At 28.7% G+C, this 27,993-nt stretch overlaps 1 protein-coding gene across 1 annotated transcript in view; it reads right to left on the minus strand.

Moving 5' to 3' along the window:
• The window catches only part of LOC129966665 (zinc transporter ZIP13-like), an 83,930-nt gene extending 72,952 nt beyond the window's left edge, over window positions 1-10,978 (minus strand). The window contains exon 1 of the mRNA XM_056081171.1: window positions 10,554-10,978. Within this exon, the coding sequence (XP_055937146.1) occupies window positions 10,554-10,818 (265 nt within the window). The 5' untranslated portion in view covers window positions 10,819-10,978. The remainder of the gene's footprint in view (window positions 1-10,553) is intronic.
• Between the last annotated feature and the right edge of the window lie 17,015 nt (window positions 10,979-27,993).

Here is a 27,993-nt window from a genome sequence, read left to right on the forward strand (position 1 = left end):
TTTAGGATTAAACTTGTAAATCTCTGTTGATATTTTTTTTTTTCAAAAGAAGGCTACAGAACCTGTACAGAAAAAGTGAGACAATAACTATTCCTCGCAAACCGATGACTTTTGCAAATAACACTGCTAAAATTCCTAAACAGTTAGTAATATTTTCTTCATTAAAGATGTTACATTCAAGTGGTAAGGTAAAGTAAATAGAAAATCACGTGCTGGTTTGAATCACATTTTATTATACATGTATTTACAGAAGAATGAGTACTTTTACAAAAGAAGCGCAGTTACAGTTAAATAAGATTAATTTGCATAGAACAAAAGAAAACAGAATAAATACTTTTTTAAATATTATAAGAGGATTATAAAATCACCATATCTTAATTCCAAAACGTAACTAGATTAATCGTTAATCTCAAATATATAGTATTGTCATCAAAAATTAGAAAATAAAATATGGCGAATAAAAGTACTGTACTATTTTTATATAAATGACCTGATTATCTTGTTCTTTTCGCTATTTTAAAATAATTAAGTTTAAAAAATATATCTATTAGAACACACTTATGTTTTAAAATTATTCTTATTCCTTTAACGAACTATGAAAAAAGAAGTTCAAGTTTGCAATATTTTAAGACGTTAGATCGAAAATTAACCGTCATCCTTTTCCCATATTTAATTAATGTAACAGAAGTAAAAAAAAGTGCGTAGAAGTGATTAATTATATATAATATTACAAAACTAGGATAGAACGGAAGAAAAATGACCGTAAACAAACGGTTGCTAAGGTACCATGAACATTCGAGAAACAGCTTTAATCGAAGTAGGTTGAGATTTAGGCTCAAGCATTTGAATATTCCTGCATTTCATCTTGAGATACTAAGAAAAAGAATTCTCTTTAGAATTTTAGGAGACAATTTTCAGCCAAGTAGTTTGTATAGTCGGAAATGAAATATCTAAGGATTGATAGAAGACTATAATTTAGCATTAAAGGAGGAGAAAAGAAACACTTATGTTATATTTGTATCTAAATGATAATATAAATTGCGGAGTTATAACTGTTCTTCTTCACTGGTCACAAACAGTATGGCTTGGCTATTATTAAAATTATATGAATGCAGCAGAACCAAGTTCGACGATCTAATAATATTTACAAAGCGTTTCCGTGTAAGTCGAAATTGACAGCAATTGTATATAATAAAGTCTATGTGTTCAGACAAGTTAACTGCAGCATACAAACTGAGATGGAACTTCTATTACATAAAAAACTTGGAATTAATTAATTATAAGATTATGTTGAGGATACGAGAAGCTTCTGAAATGTAACACTAGAAAGAATGGTACTTTACGGCTCCGTATCTAAATATCATTAAGATCATCTATAAACGATGATTAAGACATGAAATTGCAATATCCAAACACTGTCTACAAATATAAGGTTTGGTGTCATTTAGTGTTCTGTGCTTAATGATATGCTGATATTCATATATTACTGACAAAGAAATGGTTAACATTAAATAAACTATAGGAAAGAATATTAATTTCTTTTTACAAATTTTATATAAAAGTGTAAATCATGGTTTCAAAATTCCTTATCATATTTTGCTTTAAATTTAAATTTCAAATTTAGAAATTTATTAAAAATTCTGTGTATAAGATAAAACTTATTAAAAAAAGTACTCGAAAAGTTTTCAAACCAATTTTTTTAAATGTCAAATTATATGCTATATAATTTAATTTCCAAAAAATATTTTTACAAGATTTTTACAACTTAATATATATGATATATCATAATCAATGAAATGTTTAAAATTTAATGCAACAAAAACTCATACGTTTAATGAGATTAATTTTTTATAAATTATTTAAATTTGGAAGCTACAAAATTTAACGTAGAAGCATGAAAGAAAAAACATTAAATAATGGAATAATTAAATGGAATAATTTTTATTAAATTAGTTTTTTAATAATTTGTTTCCTGTCTTTTTATGATACGCCCAAAAAAATAATTTATTTTGCTATTTTTAGAATATTTATAAATTTGTTAAACAATGTAATATTAATAGTAATGGTAAAGTGTACAGACATTCCCCTTTTTCAATGCACTCTCCTGATTCTTATCTAAAGTTAGGTTTTACTACAGATAAATATTAATATTTTAGCACTTTCAAAATGATCTCACAACTAACAACAATTTCAAGAAACAACAACAACTAACAACAATTTTTATTTTAATCATCAATGGTCATTATTTACAAAATAAAATCTACTCTACAGGTACGAAAACGGAAGTGAAAAAAAGTGAAAAAAAAAAAGAATAGAAAACTCATAAAATCCCAAAATAATTCTTTCGTCCACTATTTTTTTCATAAATAATAGTAAAACTAATCTATAAGAACTTAATCACGATTGCTTTATGATGGCAAAAGAAGCCCGAATATAAAATTTGATATATTCTAAACCGCAGTCAGATCAGTTCTAGATGAGAGAATTCGTTTGAAGGTCAAACTGATAGTGTTCAAGACCTTCATAAAAGTCCATTAAAAAGATCATCAAATTCGCCGACAATAAAAAACAAAGCATTTCAATATAGGCGTTTGTAAACGATCTCCAAACGAGTTCTTTTTCTACTTCATATGCAAAAGATTCACGTGTTTATGATCGTGACGGAATCGTCCCGAAGACAAAACCATGAAAAAATTATAGCTTTCTCAAATGTCACTCACCATTGCAATAAAAGCACCAGTAAAATGACAAAATCTAGGTTGTATCTATCTTCATATTGAGATCTTTGGGAAGAAATAAACTATAATTAGAAACCACCACTTTTATAGGCTTAAACTTTTGAAATTAATTTAAATAAAAATTTGCTTATTTTTATTTCTAAATCAATATTATAAGGTAATTTTTTTTCTTACCTTAACTCCAAAAGATTTTCTTTTTCTTATTAGACAAAATAAAAGAATAAAAAGTATAATTCAAAATTAGACGAAGCTATTCAAGATACGTCGATGCAGCATAACTATTTTCTTTTTTTTTATTTAATAGAGATATTTAATTTTTTTAGCGTCATGTAAAAGTAAGTTTTAAACTTTTATTTATCAAACTTCAAAAAATAAATAAACATCCGCAGAATCGCAAAGAAAAAAAAATACGTAAATTTAAAAACTTTAAAATTATCGACAATTTTGTTTTCTTAATTGGTAATAACTTTATAATTTGCATATTTTTATAATTTTTTTTGTCTAGTCAATTGAGAGTTTGATTTTAAAATATTTGTTTGCCCAGTAGCGCATGAAACCAGCAAACGTGGTCTACACACAATTTTCTGATAAAAAAATTCCAAATAAATATGTCTTGAATAAGGCCACGAAAGTCTTGCAAGGCATTGGCGAACTATAATTACGAAAAATCGATTTTTTTTTTTTTAAATCTAGCATGCGACTAATCCACGGCATGAGACATAGCATAAGTACCAGAGAATCGAATATGTATTTTGAAAGCCTTTTTTACAACCGATTGAAACTAAAATTTGACATTCGATTACAGTTATATTCAGAAAATTACATACCAAATTTCATTTTTTTTAAGTTACTGATATTTGAATTGTTGCATTAACATACATGCGAAAGTACAGATTGACAGACAGTCGATCCTTAAACAGATTTGGTTAACAAATTTATAAGAATCTATATTTTTGATGCTAACTCGATGTACCACATTTTATATACTTTAGCTTTTAACATTTTGTATTTATCGAGATTATTAATACTCGAACAGCTGGACAGACAGACTTAAGCTGCATAGATTTTGTTCAAAATTTGACAGAAATCTACAAATTTGGTAAGTCCATATATCAAATTTTAATTTTCTAGCTCAAAGCGTTTTCGAGTTAAAGTCCTTGTTCACATACGGAAAGACATAACGCCAATGTGTTTTTTGGATTTATGAAGTCTGAAACGTGGACATTCGTTAAAATCTCCAATTCGAATTGCATCACTTTTGTTTTGTATGCTTCGTATACGAGAAAATAAATGAGATGTTATAAACAAACTAAATTATGTTAAGAGAAATGATAACCAAATATAGAATGGGATTCAAACACATTTTTTTGAATACTTATTCTAATAAATATTTAAATTTAGAACTTTGTCCTTCACTCATTAAATAATTAATTAAGTTAAAAAATGGTTGTTTATATTGCTGATATTGAGAAATATGAATTTATTCAGTAATTTTAGATATTTTTTTCATACCATCTGGGAGTTTTTCGGATATCAGTTTTGAATAACATGGCTTGAGGAAATAAATGAACTTATATCCTTATATAAGCTTATATTCCGCTTTGGAATAATTAGTAACAAAATTGTGTTAATTCTTTTTTTTTTCCCCCAAAGATTTTATAAAATTATATTCAATAGTTTTTCGAAAAGCTCTCATGATTGAAAATACATGATAATATGACTTCCAAACGCCAATAAATTTTGTAGTGCTGATATTTACTTTCTCAAGGTGAGTGTTTACTCTATCTAAAAAATCAGAACGACGTAATGACGTGATACACCAAAACAAGACAATTCCAGAATCCTAAGGTAAACTATACATGATCTTTTCAGTGCCATACTCATGATTAAATAGACACACATCAAACGAATTACGTGAATTTGCGGAAATAAAAATATACGGGTCCAACCAACTGACTTCACAAATAAGCAAACTTTCTAATATTATTAACAATGCGCGCGTGCTTCAACAAGAAACTTCCGTGCTGCACTATTTGCACATCATTTACGGAACTCATCTCATCGTAAAAACAAGCATTAAAAAGCTCTTCATATTCAGAATTAAAACCATAAACATGTTCTCAGCTGCTATGTGTGAGGGCGTCTGGATAAGAAGGAAGCAATTTTCCAAGAGTAACTAGATTAATTACAGTGATGATTGGCTTTTAAAGAGAAGATTAAAATGGCAGATTTGCAGAACGTGATGAAATAATTTTTAGTTCTTTTATCAAGATATCGAGTTGTTCAATGAATCAAAACGAGGTTAAATGAAATGGGATTCACGATGAAATGGCCAGATGTTCCACACTAAAAGAAAAAAAAAGAAAGAAAAAAAACGCAACGGAAGTTTTTAATTTTATATTTATTGTCACGAACTATAGATACTGTTCAAATAGAATTATTTTCAAGAACGATTATTTTCATCTGATTTATCTTTAGAAAATTCTATCCCCAATGGTTAGTATATACAGAATTTAGTCACCTCCTTCAATAACTGAATTCTATAGAGGAATACTTAGAACATAGTTTAACTATTTGCAATCGATGGTGCATCTTACTCACCATTCAAGACGGTGCATCATTTTGACGTTTTATTTATTTATCTATTTTATTTTTAAAAAATACCTAAAGAATAGTAAGAAGTTGTAGATTAATTTTTTGGTAAATTTTAACTGAAAACAATTATATATATTTATTTATTTGGTTTTAATTACGAGAGCTACAAGTGCAGAATTAAGAATAAAAAAAAAATGGCTGTATAAATCATGAGAAGATATCCAAGTCAAAAATTTTGTCCTTTCTAAAAAAATGGAAATACCCATTCGGATTTTTTATTAATAAAAAGTCCGAAATATAGCCGATTTAACACTGTAACTTATTCTGATGAATCAAATCTTAAAGATTTTTCTTTTTAATTCAGAGTACAAATGTTTAAATAAAAGCATATATATACAGAAATTTTTTTTAAAAAGGAGAGGTGAAAATGTCAGCAGCATAATGATTTTAACGATCAGAACATTAAAAAAACTCTTCCACTTTACGAATTTTTGAAATATTCAGACATACTTTAGCATATTATTGAACGCAAATTTTGGAAATTGGATTCAACGTAATAATGACGGCGTATCGAACAAATAGTCACTTGCTGAAAACTAAATGCACTTATGGCTTAAGTTAATATGTAATTATGCTGAACATTTCACCTATTAATTTAATAAACAAATATAAGACAATCACTAATTTAAGACATCTTAAAATTAATTTACAAATATATGACATCCTATAACACCTAATATTTAGTGACAAAAATGGTCATACCTCACAAAGCACACACAAAAAAATTATTGATTATTACATCTTTTTATTTTTATATATTTTTACATCGGAAAAGTAAAGAATAATTTAAAAATAAAAAGAAACGATTATATCTATCATCAATCATATATATATCTTATAAATCTTAGAAACTAAAGAAGAGAGAAAGGATTCTTTTGGTCCATTCATACAAACAAAGTAACTAACAACTAGGTAGCTAATGAATGAACTGTTTGTTGTATGCCACCAAGAGTATAGTTTGTGGTTCATTGTCATAACTTTAAACTTTATGGCTTTCTATGTTTACTTTCAAACAGTTCAATAACAAGTTTTAGATAATTCGTTTTTCCTTACAATGATCATATTCTGTACAAACATAAACAAAAAAAAATAATAGGTACTTTCTGCTTCCTTTACTATAGAATATTCTCAAATCAAATTGAATTTCTGTAAATAATCACATTATACATCGTATTCAATGATGTTTATTTTACCTAAGATGGGATGTAGCAGGTTTTTAGGGTTAAAAATTTTTGTGTTACCAAATGATCAATAAAAAAAATTGTTTGCTTTTCTATGCTCTGGCATTATGCTTTTTGAAATTGCGGTTTACTTCATGTTGTGCAAGACAAAAAGATTATTTTCCATCAATATGTTTAATAGATCTGTCTATAAATAACATAAATGTTCACAGATAAGGTCATAAGCATAACCTATGCCAATTAAATTTCTTCTAATAACACAATCCAATTTTTGCAAATTGATTCATGTTCTAATTCGTATAAGAATCCACAGAATATTGATATACAAAGCGCTCCTTGTTCAGTTTTAAATTACTATAAATGATTATATAAAATTTTAAAATTATATAATAGAAAACGAAGTTTTAGATTAGGAATATTTTCTCTGACATAACTTTCTTTACTTCAAAGCATTCATATAACATATGAAATGTAAGATTAAGTTCTGCACAGAATTTAGTCTTTGACTTCTTAAAAATGCTTAAGAAATTCAAAGTTTATTATAAACTAACGATATTTAAATTGTTAATCTATAAATTAAGATATACATTTGCTCAAAAAAAAGTTTTATGCAACACAAATTAAAAGCATTAAAAAAAATAAAACATTAACTTACCATGATTTGTAAATACATATTATAAAAATCTGATTCAATGAGATAACAGAAAATATCATTTTAGACTATATCAAAAAAGATACTCAACATAAAATGATTAACCGATAATACATACACATTTATTTCTGTACAATTATTCTATATTTTAAAAATTCGTTTTGAATTGTCAAAAGAAAAGTTTATAACGGAGTAATCAAGAACACATTAATATATTACTTTTTTTCTTTGCTGATGATTTCAAAATAGTTAAAATAGGGGGGGGGGTAATTCAAATTCACATTTAAAACCTGCAAATTTAGTACTATACAGTCAAATAAAAAAAAGACGCATAAAATTAGTTCAATGTCCTGTTCACAAACTTCCCGATCAACAAACCTTAATATATACATACGGAAGAACCAATAAAGCTTTCATGAGAAGAAAAAAAAATTATTATATTTGCATTTATTATCTCTGAGCTCACCCTTTCATAAAATAAGCGGAAGTCCAAGCTCTGGGTGATCCTATTGTTCTGTTTATCTATGAAGATTTGAACTTTGATTCAGTTGGTTGGTTGACCTGAACAGCATTTTGTATTTGATTCTACGGAACGGTAACGTTATCTTAACGCAGACGATATTATTTATCCAACTCGTTCTAGTTGACAAGACTGTTTAGAATACGTGATAATAAACACGTAAAATATTCGTTATGTATTATTTAAGTAATCATTCTTCATGCAGAAGAAAATGAAGTATTACTTGTTCTGCTACTTTTTTTTTTCCCTTGGATGAACTAATGATGAAGATGAGGGACATATGGAAATATAACTATCAATCCTCAGTCTATTTCTATGGAATTATTTATAGGATGCCATTAAAACACTAATTGCATGATTTGATAATAAATTCAAAATTATATAATAATTATGCTCATAAGTATATGAAAACAATCTAATCAAACTTCCATTTTTAATCACATTAAAGTAAAAAGCACATTACAAAAACAGTTAACTTTTATAAATATTTTGTAAAAGTTACGAAAAGAAACGAGAGGCAGGCAGCATATGCATAAACAAAACATTTAACCTTGAGATGAAAAATTAAATACGGAAGCAACTGGACAAATTCACCATCAGTAAAAAGAAAAGAAACAGTAGTATTGAAATAACTAAAGTAAACAGTAATAGCAAGTAAAGCAACTGTATCACTTTACGCAATTAAAAAACTAAGTAATTCAGATATTTTCAAGTAATTAACATTTAAAGAAAGACTCCTATGTTTGAAAATATATATAAAATTGATACTGAGTTAGGCAAAAAAGAAAAAAGCAATCTGTACAATTGGAGTTAATGCAGAAGTTAATAATTAACTAACAATATTTGATGTAGTTCTTAGACACAAACTAACATTTTTTTTAAATCTTTAACACTGCTAATCGTATTGCAATTTCGGATTTACATTTTTAATATTTAATTCTATAAATAGCATAATTTTTTAACAGCCTCTCTTCCAGCCAATAAAAACGAAAAAAAAAAAATTTTTTTTTTTAACTACAATTGTTTTTTTAAAAAAATAAAATCTTCCGTTACTCGACCAAAATTCCGTTAAAAATGAAAACTACCCTTTCAAATTGCGGAAATATGCTTAGCAAACTTATAAAGAAGTAAGGGGAGAAAAAAACAGTGAACAAAGAAAGTGTCTAAAAATGGAAAAAAAGAAAGAAAAAAAATCTGCTTTTTTCAAAGGTGAATGATAACTATTCTTATGAATAAAAGATTTTTTTTTTGTCGACCAAGAGAAAGAGGGAAGGAGGGTACGAAAGAGCGAAGAAAATAAACACATAAGCCACTTTTAAAAAAATGAATGGAAGATGCCGAGTGCTTTTGGGGACAGCTGCTAAAGCCCGGAAAGCGTTTTCTTTTCTTTATTTATTTAAAAATAATAATTATAAAAGCATGACAACTTTAACTGAACTTAAAATTTTCATTAATAAATATTTCATTTCATGATGATTAAGACACAAAATCCACAAAAATGAAATATTTTTTTTTTAAAAAAAGTAACAATATTCATGTCTTAATAAAGGAAGAAATCACTATGTTCAAACTTTCAATAAGGACAAATTTGCACTATTCAAATTTTAGCAAATGTTTTATAAGTAAAAACTCTATTAGTAAAATAGTAATAATTATTTCATTCCAGTACAAATTTTTAAAAAATTGTCCATTTTATTTTAAATTAATTGTGGGAAACATATCACAAAGACCATAAGTGAAACAATTATAATAATAAAAATTTATTCTGAAATTTTAAGGATTCAAATGAACTTTTTTGTATACAATGCAAAGTACTAAAATATAAAAAGAGGACTTTTAAATAAAATTTATGGAATGTAATTACAAATGTGTTAGTTATACTACAGATTTTACAGAATATATAAAAAATTCAACATGAATAAAGAACAAATTATAAATAAAAGTTATTATATAATCCCTGAAAAAATTGAGTAGCAATTTGTGACTATAGCATACTAAATATTATTCAATTATTTTGATATCAGAAAAAATGTGTTTCTATTTCAAAAGCACAAATTGTGAAGAATTATTAGGAATTGATTTTAAAGTCTGATAATGTACCAAAAAAGATAATTATTCCTTTCATTGATTTTATGCTCAGACACAATATGATTTACAGGCACATCTTGAAAATCATCATAAAATCCTAAATATTCCTCTAATAAAGGATATCATTTGTAATAATTGTAAAAATTTCAATCAAAATAATTAATACTAAAAGTTTTTATAAATGTTAGTAGTAGGAATGTATCCAAGATGCATCTAATTCTATAAATTCATAGTCAATTAGTTTCTATTTCAAAATATAATCATTTCTAATATAACAACAAAATTCATCTAATAATAATTCATAAAATTCATTCATAATACTAATAAAAGAGAATATAAAAAGATTTAAAAAGTTTCTAAAATTTATTACATAGAATTTTTCTAAAAATTCATTACATTTTTTATCTAGTGAAATAAAAATCAACTCTAGAAATGCCCCCTTTCAATACAAACTGTTATATAGATTTATTGCTAAATATACAGTTCATTTTTATGGTTTGCATTAAATATTTTGATTTAAATGTAAAGGACTAAAAATTTCTTCTTTTTAAATGAAGAATAAATAAATAAAAATAACAAAGAACAGAAAACAGGTTTTTTTTTTTTTAATTTTATGAACTTCTTTGCATGACAATCTAAGTGACAAATTATTCAAAATAAATTGTTACATTGCGATTAATATGAAATAAATTTCATTTAAACATTAAAAAAAAACATACCTTGCTGATTTAGTTTAGACTCACTCTCAATAGGAACAAAAATCAGAGGTATTATGCCAGTCAAACCCACCACACAGGACGCGAGTATGGACAAAATCCAAGTCTGATAACACTTATTAGTCACTCCATTTAACAACAAATCTTGATACCAAAAGGATGGTGCGCTGCTGTTAGGAGAGTGATCCATGCCAACAGTGTTTTGAGCTACCACAATGTGCGAGCTTCCTACACACAAGCAACAGCACAGCAGAACTTTCCGGTACATGATTCAATAGGGAACAGGCTACTGTAATCAAACTCTTTTGTCATTTGGATAAAAACATTTAGCCCATTTCTGTGGCGGGAACGGTCAATGAAGTGTTATCACTCAGATATTCTGATGCGGAATGCTTCAGCTCCTCATCGCGTTGGGTGATGCGACTCTGCATTCGTTGTTTATTTTACCAGATTATTTCTGTCATTTGCAAGATCCTAAAGTGTAACTTGTGGCGCCATCTATTATACAAAATATTATTTGAAGCAGTTTGAAAAGAAGTGGATCATAAATATTTCCTAAATAATAAATAATTCTTTCAAACTTTTGAACAGTTTTATTGCATCTCATAAAATGGTAAAAATAAACTTCCCCGTACTTTAATAAGATTTGTCCCTTTCGAGAATTTTTTACATTTTTATTTAATTATTTGTTAAGACATTATCTGCAGGTAATTTCTTCTAAATGAAAAAAAAAAAAAAAAAAAAAATTGAAATTTAATTGTACAAATAGATGCCTCTAAAAATTATTACAGATTGGAATGGTTGGTCATAAATGTCTGAATGAAAAACTGATGCAAACTTATAAAAGAGAAAGAGAAAGAATAATTGTTTTATTAGTTAATTAAATTTTAAAATTAGCATTTATTCATCAAAAATGTTGAAGGTCATCGAAAAGTGTTCCAAAAAAGTATTTTAGTTTATTTCCAAGAGCACAAAGAACAAGATCGAATTTCAGCGTGAGAAACTCTTCAGTTATATGAAGCGGAGGCCTCTGCCGTCTAATTTCCATTCTATAAACCATCTGCTTCTAAATTCGACCAACATGTCTCAAGAAATTGACGATTTTTTTACATTATATATAAAAATATTGCCTCTAAATTAAAAAAAAAAAATACAGAGGATGTTTTAAAAAATCGCAAAAAATATTTAGAGAATCCAGTAAGTTAAAAATATTTTCGCTCACAATTCTTTGGAAATAAAGTCATTAATTGTTTCGTTAAAACATAAACTTCACAATTTATCACTTTTGATGATATGGATAGACAGTTTTCTTTATGATATATTTGACATTCTTTTATTTTCTTAGAATTGTGTAAAAGAGCTCCCCACCCCCGCTACAAGTCTGAAGTTTCGCTTAGATGCTAGAACTCGAAACTCTGAGGGAGCTGCAAAAATCTAATCGTCATATATCACAGTACCAACCTTAGTGAAAGATTTAGATATTTTTGCAGCCTTATATAATAGTACACTTTGTGTAGTACCTCTTTCAATAAATGATGAATCTAATTTCACATTTTAACAATGTTTAATTAACAAATTTATTTTGGCTGGATTTTTTTGAAAAATTAATCAGAATTATGAACAGATTATTTCCGTATTTACAAATAAAAATTGATAATTATTTCGAGAGCATATAAAGAAATAATTAATTTCAAACGAATATAGCATTGAAAATATTGTTTTGCATGACCTGTAAAGTGGATTATAGTATAAGTAGTTAAATGAATAATTAACCCTTTGAACTCGGAAAAGTAATTCGATGCATAATTATTCACTTAATTTATTGCTCCAAAAATAAATATATATAGAATTGTTTTAAGTTGAATTGAAAATTAATCTACGTCTTTTTACCATTCTGTAGGTATTTTTAACAAACAAAATTCAAAAATAAATAAATAAAGCATCAAAGTGATGCATCATCTTAAATGATGACTAAGAGGCCTCTTTCGAGTGCAAAGGGTTAATAGTCCAATGCATTACAAATAAATAATTAATTATGCTTTATTAATAATTTAATGTAAACACACGTGGTATTCCTACTATTTTATAATTCATAAAATTTCTCTTTTTTACAAATTTATATATTTGGCAATTAGGTTAATAATATTTTCAACGAGCTTGCTTGCGTCCCACTTCACGACAGCGGCAAATAGGCCTAATCTGCCTATTCGGAAATCTGTCATTTACTAAGCTCATGAATTTACGGCATTAAGTGTTAGAAGAAAAGGCTTACAGCCATTTTGCGCTTGTCGTTTTATATTGTTAAAAATTGCCACTGTTCCTTTTCTATAAACTTAGAAATATCGTTAAACGCTTATACTATGTGCAAAAATATTTAAATGATGCAAATTGGATTTCGTAGCTATTCATTTACCAGATAACATAGTTTATTTTTAAAGCAAGTTGGAATTTTATTGATTTAAATAAAGTAACTTATCCCTTCCAAGTACTTTGATTATTCCTTAAAACATTGAAGCAAAATTAAATGTTGCCTAAATTTCGGACCTTTATTCCAACACCATTCTTAACTTATAACCTTTTGCAACCTTTATCATTCTAACAAGATATGTCGCTTAATAATTTAAAAACTGTCTGATTATATGATTAAAAAAGTAGTGTCATTTTTTTCTCTATTTTGTTTAAAATTATTTTTTAATTTTAATTGTGAATTTTTGCAAAGATAAATACATTAAAGCTGACTTTCTTGAAAGTGACCCGAAATTAATTTGTTACTTCAGTTTTTCATAATTTACTCTTTAAAACTGCATCTTTCGATTAAAATTAAAATCGATCAAAAAATATCTGATTTGGGAGGGGGAAAAAAGAGACTTGCTATGCTTAAGTTCCTAAAGAGCTTTATTCAATCCTATACAGAAATAATAATAATATTATTATCATACTAGAGAAAACTAAGTTAATTTTGTCTTGAAATATGAGATAAAAAAAATGGAAGATTTTTTTTCCCTGCTCGATTATATATAGAAGCAAATGATTCCATCCGAATAGCGTAAAAACAAAACTTTATTTATTTTTCCACGAATTGTCAGCTTATATTCTTGAATATCTTTTTTATTATTCTGAACAAAAAAAAAAATAAAAGACAGAGAATCTAAGATTAAATTATAAATTGAAATTACGACTGAGAGATGTCACTATGTTACTACATTTCGTAGTCCATAGAGTCATAGGCTCTACGTCTAAGCACAACTTCGGCTTCAACTATGGTTTTGGCATGTGTTTTCCATCTGCAAGTGAACTGACTCCTTGATATTCTGTGAGTGATTGATAAGTATTTGGTTTGCTGTGTGGGTGCGTTTTCAACAAAAATAATACTATAGACCACTTCCTAAAAGCATATGAAAAGAAAGTGTATACTTCTTTAATATGTATGAATGTGGTATTACCTGCAATATAATTGGTATAAGAGAAATAATTAAAATATCACATAATGTGTACAATTCATAAAAAAATCGCTTTCTGTATTAAAATTAAAAATATGTAGTGTTTTCATATATATATATATATATATAGGAATGGTTTGCCGGATATTTAATATTGACCGGGGGAAATAGGCCTCTTTGTGAGAAACTGCCACAAAAAAAATGCTTTCGTATCTTTAAAAAAAAATCCAAAGCTATAAATCTGTCATTCGCATATATATTTCAGTTCGAATTTTACTTGCTCACTATAAACTTTTAATACTGTCTCAGTTAAAATGGATTCTCATCTTAGTCATGAAAAGTTACAGCAAAATGAGAAAATACAATCGTTAAAGACAAAAAAAAAAAAAAAAAAAGATTAGACGAAAAACCAAATAAATGAAACAATAAGAATTATTTCGTGGGGAAAAAAAACTATGATCTTCAAATTCAAACTAATGGTCTTCAAAACAAAAGCGTTTCTTAAGACAAACGTCTACATACTGAAATATGCATTAATTTCAAACTTTTTATATAGTAATATCTAGCTTAGTAAAAATAGACGAGTTTAAATTTTAGTTAAATTCCCATTATAAAATCTGGACACAATTGTATTTTTTACAGAGAGAATTTTTCTTCATATATGTAGTAATAGACAATTTAAAAAAAATAATGACATATTTAAATTCTGATAGGGATAAGCTTTCTATAAGTATGCTTATTTATTTATCAATTCTAAAATATTAGTAAAAAAGTTACTAATAGATGGCGCTAAATAGAGAGACTGTTGGAAGTAGGCATTCTTGAAACATTTATTTTTACCTGTCTTCCAATAATTGCGTGATTTCTCACTTTAAATATCGCTGAGAGTGAAAGAATCTAAAAAATATGTTAAATTAAATTCCATTCTGAAAAATGGAGTGCTTTCTCAAAGAGCATATTCGTAGGATAGGATAAAGTCTCTTCACAAATCTAGTAAAATCTTTCTTTTGGGGTGGCAATATTAGTAGCAGACAATGTAAATTTCAATAGCTCACAACTGTCATATTTGAAATCTGATTGTTCAGATATTTGAAATTGCGCTCGTATCGGTTACGATCTTCGAATTTATCGGTGACACAGGTCATGACCTCCGGGGTATCTTTACGGTGAAAAACACTTATTGTTTCTGTAGGAGGTGTTTGCAATTTTTTGTAATATGTTCCAATAGACATCTGAAGGTATAACTTTTGGGGATACGACCTCACCGAAATGACGGATTTAGCTCGAAAGTGTGGCCGCCACAATCACTCAGTTTATAGTATTTTGAGGGTTGTTTTTTTTTTAATTGGCTCAAACTTTTAAAAAATTTGCTGTTAATTATGCATTTTTGTTGTGTTTTCGCTTCAGTTTCATCATTACGATATCTAAAACCCCTTTGCATTTGCTTTCAAACTGTGCAGGCTATAATGAAAACTCTTTATTTTGGTGAGTAATATCAATTTTTGTAGCTTACCTATCCTTTTTTAAAGCATCCTCTATGTGGTAAGCTATAGTTTTCTCTTTGATATTAATTAATATTTCTATTGATTACAGAAAAGGTGATTAATTAAGGGTACACAATTAAAGAAATAATTCTTTTTTACTACTATGGAATTACTTCTTTAATTAGTAAAAGGGGAAGGGGCATTTTCATTTTTGAGGAATCTTTTTACAGTTCGATAAACATCAAAATGTAGATCATAGTGTGGAATCTGAAGGATTAAATATCAACGCTCATTATCGGAGTTTATATCTATTATATTTTACGAAATAATTTCAGCTGTTAAGGAAAAAAAATGAAAAATTACTCGTCTAAAATATTTGAATCAAAATCCCAAAAGAACAGAATTTGTTTTATATGCAATGCAATTCTTAATATAGGGACATTAGAAGGCAGTTGTGTCTTTCTTAACAAAATTTCTTTACTACTATCGAATAAAAAAATTATTTTCATCCCAGCATTTAATGAATTATAAAGTTGGGAGAAAAGTTTGAAATTAAATAATGAAAAATCATAAGGTATAAATAATAGAAAAAAAAAGATTTAAAAAAAAATCTCTATTCTGCCCCCCCCCCCCCAACCCTTCTTTTAGCCCTGAACTTCTGGCTCCTGCCAACTGCACATTGCCTTTAGTCCGCTCCTGGGCGCAATTTATCTTTGTGTTGATTTATAACAGAAACAGAAAGGACAAAATGTTGAGCTTCACTTAGTTGAAGTGGCAGTGGAACGTTAAAATGATGAAATATACATGGTGAAAATAGAGCTAAAAAGAACATATTTTCATGTAATTACAGCTTTGAAATTCCCTTGGCACTCCCTTTTTCTTTCCTTTTTTCATTTTTTTTTTCTTCCCCTCTGGATCTTATTAATATAAAAGACGTTTTGAGTTTCGAAATTGACCTTGTCGGAAAGATATCGCCGTATGTATTATTTTATGGATGGGTATTTCGGTTTATTGGTGCAAGAGCCACATTTGGCTTACTGCACCAAACAAATGGTAGATGTATTATTAATATTCGAATACCAGTCTACTTATTAAGATCACACCTCACTGGTGTTTTCACTATTATTATACGTTTATATTACTATATTTCAATAAATGTTATGATAAAAATTTATAAAATAGGTGAAAAAAAGTCTTTTTAAATCATTTCATTAAGTTACTTTAATGAATCCTCTATTTAATTGGTGTGGTATCTTCAGTCATGCATTTCTTTGTCAGTTAGGTAAATCTTTCTATTGTTTTGAGTTTTTTAGGTGAACTTTTTTTTCAGTTATTCACATTAATTTTTCTTGAGGAAAGAATAGAAATAAGGGTAGAAAAGTAAAAGTATTGAGTTTCAGGAAGCATATGAAAGAAAATATTTTGCATGGAAGTAGAGTGGTCATATTTTCTAATGAGAACTCTTGTGACCTAATATTTTTATTTGTATAGAATCATATTTATCATTTATATACTCTATATTTGTTTTTGTTATTTATAACTGATATTTTGAAGCCTATAACTTATTGTAAATTTTCAAATTTTGTTGATTATTCTAAAAATTATTAATCATTGTAATTTAGTTTAGCTACATTAACGTCCCCTTTTAAAGCAACACTAGGGCTGTTTTGAACCGCTGTCAGATGACGTGGAAAACCCCTGAGCTGATACCCCCTCTCCAAATCTTCCACACCAAGCCATCGGGAAGGCGTTTGGCCCTGGAATTGCACCAGACCCGCTTACACGACGGTTCTTTGGTGGAATCGGGTCTCGAACCTGAAATCCTCCGGTTCCGAAACCTTACAATTAAGTCACCGCGGCCCCCGTTAATCATTATAAGTATTATCCTTGTAAGAGAGACGCTAGCCGATTGCTTTTTATACCTGAGGAGGCGAGATGGATTGATCAAAGGAGATTTTGATTTAGAAATTTGATTAGTTTTGAACGTATTCTACAAATAATATTCAGTTCAAATAAAAAATTATTTTATTGTTGGGTATCGGGTTTTGGAACTTAATTGATATCGTCGTTGCTATAGTGATGAAGATTTGGTTTTCTTGAATTTACCCCCCCCCAAATCTGGATCCCTTTGTACTGACATTTTATTGCCCAACGATCTTTGACTACTCCGTATGCATCGATGGGATATAGTAAATTCGTTCTGTATTTTCGATATTTTTTGTTCTGTTCGTTCAATATTTCGTATAAAAAGTATCCAAAGAGAAAGTACTTTTTATAAGTCATTTTTTTTTTTTTTTTTTTTTTTAATCCTTTTGGTGATACTACTTGTTTTGAACCTTCCTGCTTCCAAAAAACACATTTTAGGAATGACGTCTGCGACCACGATGATTCAAAAATGCTTTGAGTCAGGTGGGTGAAATTTAATATACGGACTTGGCACCAAATTTGTAGATTTCTGTAAAATTTTGAATGAAATCTATTGAGAGCAAATCTGGCTTTCTTATTGTCCAAAAACAAGCACAATAATGTTAATTCAAGAAATTGTCATTGTTAGCCAATTGAATACTTACGTATGCGTTAAGTTGTATTGACATTTTTTTCATTTAACCTTGAAGAATTTTTATCTCGTTCAATGGTATTTATCTCTTTTAATGATAGACAAAAATGTGTATTTGTGTTGGTTTTCAACAGGGCTGTGTATTTGGTTCAGCGCTACCAAATTTGGTACATTTATATTATATTTGGTTCAGCGCTACCAAATTTGGTACATTTTTATTGTATTTGGTTCAGCGCTACCAAATTTGGTACATTTTTATTGTATTTGGTTCAGCGCTACCAAATTTAGTACATTTATATTGTATTTGATTCAGTGCTACTAAATTTAGTAGATTTATATTGTATTTGGTTCAGCGCTACCAAATTTAGTACATTTATATTGTATTTAGTTCAGAGCTACCAAATTTGGTACATTTATATAGAGATGAAAGAAAATATGCCCTTTGGAGCGATTCTATTTTTTAAAATTTTAATTAGAATTTGTTGTTTATTGCGGTATTTTTTTTTAATATTATTGCACAAAGACAATATTTACGCCTTTTTCAAAATTAAAAAAAAAATGATATTTTTAATGATATAAATTTGATTTAATGATATATTTTTTTTCTAAATGTTAACTGCCTTTCAAAGACTTTTTTTTTTTTTTTGCGTAATTTTCAACAATACATAGCATTGTTGCATTGAAATTAAAACAATTTTCATTGCTTCCTCAGATATTAAATCACATAATTTCCTTTCTATGGTGAAAATTAAAGACAAAAAAAAAAAGGTTGTTTATTATCTGCACAAATACACAGCGCAATAAAACGACAGATTACTAGACGGTTTCATTTCTGAGGCATTATGACGTCATAGGACTTGATTCCATTCGGGAGGTTCATACACACAATAAACAGAATAGATTTAAAGCTATTAAAAATAACACAAATTTAATATCCATCATAATTTTGTGATTAAAAGTATTTTGTTGGGCGAATTATGAACAACAAATTATGCACCAAAAATTTAATTGAAATTAAACGCAACTAATATTCTAAGCCAACCAGCTGGCAACCAAAGACAGTTATTAATAATAATTTTAAAATATTTAATAAATATCAAATTAAATAAATAAATGTTTCGAAGAATGCTCTGTAAAGGAAATATGACTAGCGAATAATTATTATAATTAAATAGTTTCTGAAAGAATAAATTAGCAGGTCATTGAGCTGATTTCAAATAGCAAAATATATTCGTCGACAAAGAATTTTGAAATTCCGGTTATTGTCTTTATGCTAATTCTTAATCCTAATTTCGAAATTAGAAAGTGTTTCAGACGGCGGTTAATCCGCATTTCGCAGTTTTGATTTATTTGGCAATGAAGCATTGCAAAACCTCAAAATTTTTAATCTCGTACTAAATACTTGACAGGTGAATAATATATTTCCGATGAGAATACATTTTATCACCAGCTGAAATCTCATTACCATTGTTGCCATTACGGATTAACTTAATTTTTAGAAATAATGAAAAATTGTTGACAATATATCCTGACAAACATGACAAATTATTGAATTCTATATTCGTTTTGCATTGCAACATAAATAGAGTAAAAAATCTTATTGCATCACAAACCCAATTTTTTTTTTTTTTTTTTTTTTTTTTTTGTAATTTAGAAGTATATTTAGAATTAGACAGTCTTAAATGATATTCTCAGATAAAATTCCCTCACCCCACAAAAAAAAAAAAAAAAAAAAAAAAAAAAACTGACAAAAGATGACTATTTACAACATTTTAATGGGTTTCAATGACTTTCCTACTCGCACAAAATGCCCAACGATTTTGCTACGATATTGGTCGGTATTAAGAATGTTTGATAGCTTCGTAGAAATATCGTACAAAATCTTACGTTAATAGGGTTGGGCTAATACTGCACAAGTTTAATGCATAATAGCATTTACGAAATTACAGTAAAAGTTATACAATGATCGTGAATTTAGTATTTGAATATTATAGCATGGCGTTATCGGAGTCCTGGCATAGGGGTAGCGCGTCTTCCTCGTGATCTGGGCCTCCTGGGTTCGGGCATGGTTGTTCTGTGTTTTATTTGTGAGGTGTGTGAATGTGCCCTCATGTAAAATGGGGTTGTGCAAGCGAATGTGTGTTTGTGTTTCATCTTCATATGAGCTAGAAGTACCCTTGAGTGCTCAGGGGTCTTTACCCTCAGAAGCTACTGCAACTCCTTTCCGTGATAAAGCGGACACGACATCATCATCATAGCATAATGTTTGCGAAAATACGCTTTACGAAAATTGGTTATTTTATAGTATTTATTCTTTACAGTTACATGCTGGTCAGGATATCAGTTTTGTATGTTTAAATAGGTAAGTCCGTGCAATTTTATAAACAATGTACGCTAACGTAATGCTGTATATCAAATACGAAAATTGTACATTCCTTATTAAAAATAGATCCACCTAACCTTATCAACTTTTTCTGTTATAAAACTAAAGTAAAAGAACGTTTTTTTTACAATTTGTCTATAAAAATTTCAAAAAAAGATAAAAAAAATTTCTTAAATCTGATTTCGTTGAAGAATGGAAGATGAAACTTATTAAAAAAGCTTCTATGCTTTTTCCATGATTATGTCAACAATGTCTTAGTCACTACTACTTTATAAGCATGCTTTTTTTAGTCCAATCGAGTTCTTTTTTTTATATCAGTCTGATTCATTCTATCTTAATGAATTTTCTGTTTATTCACCGGTGTGTGTGGTTCCTTTTCTCCTTGAAGTTTTTCGATTATTCCTGCCGAACCATTTTTTTAAATCGTGCCCAACTTGTTTACGGTTCACATACGTGCTGATCGGAATACGAAACATAAGCCAAACATTTTTAATGTCTCCCTAATCGTAAACTCTAGCAAAAAAATATCTTTCTAGAAGTTTCTGCTCGCTATTCCAGGTTCTCATCTGTACTATTGAATAAGAAAGGTGAGTGAACATTTTTCATTTATGCTTTCTCAAACAGAAACTTTCGGAATTATGGTTGGTGCTCCCCCGATGGGCTTGTTAACTGTATTTGAGTGATAGAACTATCCGCCGCTGATAGAACTATCTCCTACGTAAGAATTTGTACCGGCCGGTACCGGTGATAGTTATTAGAAATCAACCATATTTGCTATCGCATTGCTGTCACGGTGTCCATTTCATTCAACTAAATCAAGCAGGATGGATGCACTCAAAAATAGGTTATACTTTATTCAATCCCACCGGGACATCGTAAATATAAAGATGTGAAATTTTCGAGATAGTGGTTAGTGCTCCCCCAATTGGCATATTAACGGCATGGAGTTCAATCACATCCCGTTAATTACAGAATATATCTTCTATGAAAGGGTCTGTTCCGGCCGGGGCCGGTAATAGTTACTAGAAGTCAATCATATTTGTCATTTCTTTGTTGTCCTGGTGTCCAGTTCATTCAGTTAAATCCATGTACCTTCAAGCAAGATAGATGCATTCTAAAATAGGTTATATCTTATTCAATCCCACTGGTGAACCCCAAATATGAAGAGACGTAACTTTTGGTATGGGGTTGATGCTCACCTGATTGGCACATTATAGCATGGAGTTGAGTTACTTCACGCTGATGACAGAATGCATCTCCTACGAGAGAATTTGTTCCAGCCAGAGCCGATAATAGTTTTTAAAATTGAGCCATAATTGCCATCTCATTGCTGTCACAGTAAATCATTCAAGTGAATCCATATACTTCAGGCAGGATGGATGTACTCTGATATAGGTTATACCCTATTCAACCCCACTGACGAGGCACTCCAGCTATGGTTAAGGGAAACTTTCTGTTTCCTAGTGGATATATTAATGGTATGGAGCCGTTACCTTTAGGCTCATAATGAGACATCATCTAGGGGAGATTTTGTACCGTGGCAGATGATGTCCATTAGGAATCAACCTGACTTCTAGTCTTATTGCTGTTGTGACAAAGGCCATACAGTTTGATCCTGAATATCTTCGAGTGGGACAGGAGTAATTCCGATGTGATAGTTATACTTTATTCAAAGCATTTTTTTATAATATTTATCCAACAGTAGCATCACCCAGAATATACAAAAGTGAAATATTTTTAATTTCTAGCACATCAAGAAATGAGTGAAAATTATATCTTTACAAATACGGCACAATTTAAATAAGTCATTTAACGTTTGAAAAATTGTTTTAATATCCCATCTAGATATTTCTGAACAATCAGAGAACCTCTGTCAAACAGAATGAGTTTCCTTAGAACCGATTAAACATAATATTTACGCCAGACGTCGACACCTCTTTTTCCCTAAATGTTTAAGGATTGACGACAATTGCAAATTCTTTCTACATTAAGATATCGTCTGAATCAGTATCCAGAGAGAATTTTGACTACTCTTTAAAAATATGTATACTGTACCTCTGAACTTTTCTATGAAACCTCAGTGAAAATATCGATATCATCTTACAAAATCTTATTTAAAATTAATTTTTATCTGCACATTGTTTAGCGTGTACTTTTATGACTACAGTGCTGACTCACAGAGATCTTATTGCATAGACGATTAGGAATATTCACCAAATAATTTGGTCAACCAGTCTTCAGACCTAAGTGCTGTTAAATTTATCTGAAATTTTGACTAAGATGAATAATGTAACTTGCCATTCCAATCTGAAAAACCATCCAGAAAATGAAAAAAAAATTGATTCAGGAGTAAAACTGACTACCATAGTGGGATTTATTAGATACTTTGTTTCCATATGACACTATGTTGTAAAAGTAAAATGTTTTCAACAAGTGCGGGACCAAATTGATAAAAAATTTCGATCGACTCTGGTTTTCAGGTAATTTGCACCAAAGTCTGCTGAATTATAAAAACATGAAAAAAATCTGTTGTAAATTTTTCTTCTTTTTACTTTTTCGTTTACGTAGTATAAAGAAAGTAAAGCAATCCCCAAAAAATTCGAACTCGAAATTTTGACGAATCTTATGTTTCAGATCCCCCTGAGTACAACCCCCCCCCCAATTTTTGGAAAATGTCCGTCTGTCTTTCCGTCTGTGGCAAAGGTAACTCAAAACGCTTTGAACTAGACGAATGAAAATTGGTATATGGTCTTTCCACAAAATTTGTAGATTTTTATCAAAATTTGAGCAAAATTCGCTCAAAGCAAATATTTCTGTCCGACATTTCGAATGTAATTTAACACAATAAATGCACAACTAAAACAGCCAGATAAATAAAATTCTATACACAAAATTAACATCTATAATCTAGACACTTTTCAAATTTTGAGCCAAATCAAACATGTGAATGACCGTCTGTCGGTCTGTTACTTTCATAAGCATGCAAACGTGATAACTCAAAGACGCAATGATTTAAATATATCAAATTTGGTATGAAATTTTGTGATTACAATTGTAGTTCAGTGTCAAATTTTTGTTACAATCGTTTGGGTAAAAGATGTCTAAAACATAAATTCAGTTTTCGAATTCTATTAACCACATGTCAGGGATTAATTGCCAAATATCTCGCCAAGGATTACGTGCCAAGGATTACGCGCCAAGGATTACACGATAAAGTTAGTAAAAATGCTAAATTCGTGCCTAATATTTCGTAAATATTGTACTCAAAGTCCTATAAGTCGTTCTCTGGAATCATAGTAATAAAGAGTATGCGAAAAAGCTTTGGCGAGATAACTCACGCTGGTTTCTCCTTTTCTGACGCTTCCTTTAATAAGTTCTGAAGATGACCAGGAATATGATTCTCCAGAGAAAGTCTTTGAAAAGTAATTTGCTAAAACAAATGTAAATTAGTTGTTATATCCAGGTCATCTTTTATTACAACACTACTTTTATTGCCATTAATTAGTGACTATTTTAAGGAAAGGTAGAGAATTTATTTAAGAAATTTATTCCTGGATTTTGTCGCTCATCTAACATCCTAGCCAAATATCTTCTCAAAATACCAATTTCTTTCCCGATAAATTTTTAATGACTAAAAATATTACCTAAACAACGTTCTGTAAGTCACGTTTGCAGTTTCACCCTCTTCTCCTCGTATTCTAAAAAAAAGAGTCTGGAAAATATATTTTTTATCCAATCCTATTTATATGATACGTTTATATTGCGTCTAAATATAAGTCTTTGCTCATTAAACGGTATATTGTCTGGCGGTCACGACTAGAATCGATATTTTTGTTTGTGCATGGAACCGAAACAGAATCTGGACAATTTCGAGGTAACTGATTATTTAGGGACAATAAAATGAGAAGAAAAAAATTATTCATTTGGAGTTCCTATTGGCGACCATATTGACCTTTAATCCGTCTCAGATAGCATCAATAAGTTATAAAATATCTAGAAAAGCTAAATTCTGGACATAAAAAAATAGATATATGATTTATAAATAACAATTTTTAGCCGTTAAAGTCATGTGCGATTCTATTGAAAATAATAAGGCATTTACTAGTGTTAAGAAATTTTATATTTAATCAAGTTATATCGCGTAAATGAATAACTTAAATTAATAGTTACAGATACTTTAATTTTAAAATAAGGAGAATAGGCCTTTTCTTTAGAATTAAAGACATTTATTAAATTTAGTACTAAAATGAATACTTAAAATGAATTTATTAAATTTAATATCAAATTGAATATTTAAAATGGATTTATTAGTTTTAATATTAAAATGGATTTATTAAATTTAGTATTAAAAGAAATTTATTTATTTTAATATTAAAATGAATTTATTAAGTGTAATATTAAAATGAATTTATTAATTTTAGTATTAAAATGAATTTATTAAATGTAGTATTACGATGAATACTTAAAATGAATGCATTAAATCTAGTATTAAAATATATGTAACTACAAGTTACAAAAATCTGCTGCATGTTCTTCTCTAAATAAATATCATATGGAAAAAATAATTTAAAATGTTGACAAATTTAGTTTAATTCACTTTATGCTTAAAATAATACAAGAAAAAACCTAATTTTTGTTAGTTCTTAAATCACTTATTAATTTTTCATAGCTTAAGAGTAAGTTAAAATTCATCTTAAAAAGATTATTTGAGATAAAATGCATCTTTACACCAGAAGAAAAACATACAATTTAGAGATTTAATGAAAAAAATGAAATAAATTTGATTAAAATTTAAACCATGAACATTGTTTCTGCAAATTATATTTAAAAATGTTTTAAACATTTGTTAAAATAATGATAAAATTATGTAAAAATTAAATTTATGTCATTGAAAAAAAAAAAGAATTTTTGGAATTTTAAGCTGGTGTAAAAGTTATTTATGTGAGATAATGGTTTTTACAATTATTTACAAAAAAATTGAGGTTTCGCTTATTTTTCAATTAATTAAAATTCTAATTAAATTTTTTACAAAAGTTCGTTTCCAGGTATACATCGCCACATTCCAAAGTATATTTAACATCTTTAAATCAAAATGTCTGCCTTGTAATGCGCCAATGAGTAAGCAAACAATAAGCACATACGTTTACTTTTAGTATCAATCACACACAAACACAGACTTCGAGACAGATTGACAGATGCACACACACACACACACACACACACACACACACACACACACACACACACACACACACACACACACACACATTCATCTTTATTATAAGTAGATATTGCTATTATTAAAGGGGGATTTTTTTTATTTTTAAAAATGTTCTTGCTTGTTTGTGTAGTAATATTTTCGGAAATTATGGCGAAAAAAGTCAAAATTTTGCTTAATTAGTTAAAATTTCAACAAAAAAAAATGAGAATTGCTCTGAAATTTGCATCTTTATTATTTGTAAGGATCAACCATTCTTTTAAAGAAGATCAGGAAATTCGACATTTTATGTGAAGTACAAAACTGATGTACGCGTAAAGAGTTCGAAATTATAAACAAGGAGATTTTTCGATGTTTTGATATTGAGAGTAACTTGTCTTCTAGCCGGGTTAGTGCTCTCATGGCTTAAAACTCGTTTTATCAATTTTCCCTGGTGAGATAACGATCATCATGCATGGATGAATTAGAGATGAGGCCCATACGATAGATGAGGTTCGTGAAGGATGCCGGAGCCGAAGGGTGCATTGGAAAAAAAGATATTCCAACAAAAAAAAAATATTATTTTTCGTTCTAATAAAGCTTCAGTTTTGTTGTAACATGTTTAAATGCGCATTATTTTAAATAACTGGAATTTTTGAATTTATTATGCGTGGCTAACATACAATAAATTCGCAATAGAATAAAAAATTGAAATTGGTCTTGACACTTTGTATAAGAGCAAGCATTAAAAAAAATAAATTATTAATTCTTTATTCTATTTTTTTCACCCAGAGAAAAATATAGGATAATTCTGTTAAAGGTGATTTGGAAAACAACAATTTCCATATGACTCTTTTTTTATAATATACTATCTTATCCTTATCTCTAATATTGTGATTATTACTATTCTGGCGACCACATAGAAAAAAAAAGAACCAAGTTTAAGTAAGTACCGTTTGGTGACACTTTCATGTTTCTCTTTCAAAATACCAGTTCGTCGAAAATTCTTTTGCTTTGTGTGTGTGTATAAGCCTGCCAACTTCATATTCCTTTATCTATCAAGTTTTGATCGTATTTTCCAACTCAAGCCTGCACTAGGCATTTTGCCATAAGACAGCTAAACATTATTTCTAAATAGTAAATTGTAAATAAATTCTTTGTAATATTTAATACAGTCCACTGTCATTAATCAACTAATAAAATGCAAAAGTTGCAATATAAATAAGCAGTTCCAATAAACAATGTAAGTTAGTCGTCCTGGAGGTGCAATAATAGCTTCTTAGACTACTAGCAATCTCATCGCTAATAACAGAATGTACCTTCTTGTCAGAGTTCTTCATGATTAGGTGGAGTTTCTTTTACAATATCTGAAACAACATCATGGTGCCACAAGATAATAACAAATATTAATTTATTGTAAAAATCATGAAATATTCTATACCGACAAAATATTTCGCCCTTATCTAATAATATGCCATTAAAAGTTTCTCACAAATTAGCAGATTTTATTAATTGAAACAAAATTTATTAGTATGATTAAGTTTTTTCCAAACGAAAAAATCGTTTTTATTCAAAAACTGGTTTTAATTTTGAATAACTGACTTGCAAAATCGTTTGCAAATTGAAGAATTAAACAATCGACTTTCCTGAAATAAAAATAAATTAATTAAAAAAATATTATTTTTTTCTAGTAACTGTAATATTTTTCTAGTAACTTCCATAAAATAATTTTCTAAAGATTTTATAGATATAAAATTTTTATATAAAGCAGCACTATTACTTGTTCTGGTAATTCCTGCCTAGGTTTCAAAATTTTTTTCACTCCATTTCTTAGATTTCAGACAATTTTTCTTTCTTCATCTGACATATAAACAAATCTGTTGTTACATTTCAGATTTAACTTAAATTTTATAACAATTTTATGAAATCCGAAAAATAACAGATATTTGAAACTGAAGCATGTTTGAGATCGCAATATTTACCATCGGGGGTATACTTATATCTCGCTAGTTTTTATTTACTTATTTATATTTATGTTTACTTTTTTATTTTATTTTATGGCTTCACGCAGCATGAAGCAATTAATCACTTGTCCCGTAGGCGGGTTATGTTTTGCCCAGCGAGAGCCGGACAAAGAACCTGAATGCCCGGCCTTGACTTTCTCCTCTATCCCTGGTCTTCGGCAACTGAACTTGAGAATCTTCAGGATTCCACCAAAGTCAGTCGATGTGTCAGTAAGTCTCACAACTTGGCTCTTTCTGCTGTTGTTGTCAAAGAAGCTGTTTCTTCAACAAACTGCTCCATTGCTCGCTTCCATCCCGGGTTCCTTGAAGCTAAGGTCAGTGAGAACATCCTTTCCACCTGTGGATCGGATAGACATTT

This window comes from Argiope bruennichi, chromosome 4, assembly GCF_947563725.1.
Source record: "Argiope bruennichi chromosome 4, qqArgBrue1.1, whole genome shotgun sequence".
In the NCBI taxonomy this organism is placed as follows: domain Eukaryota; kingdom Metazoa; phylum Arthropoda; class Arachnida; order Araneae; family Araneidae; genus Argiope; species Argiope bruennichi.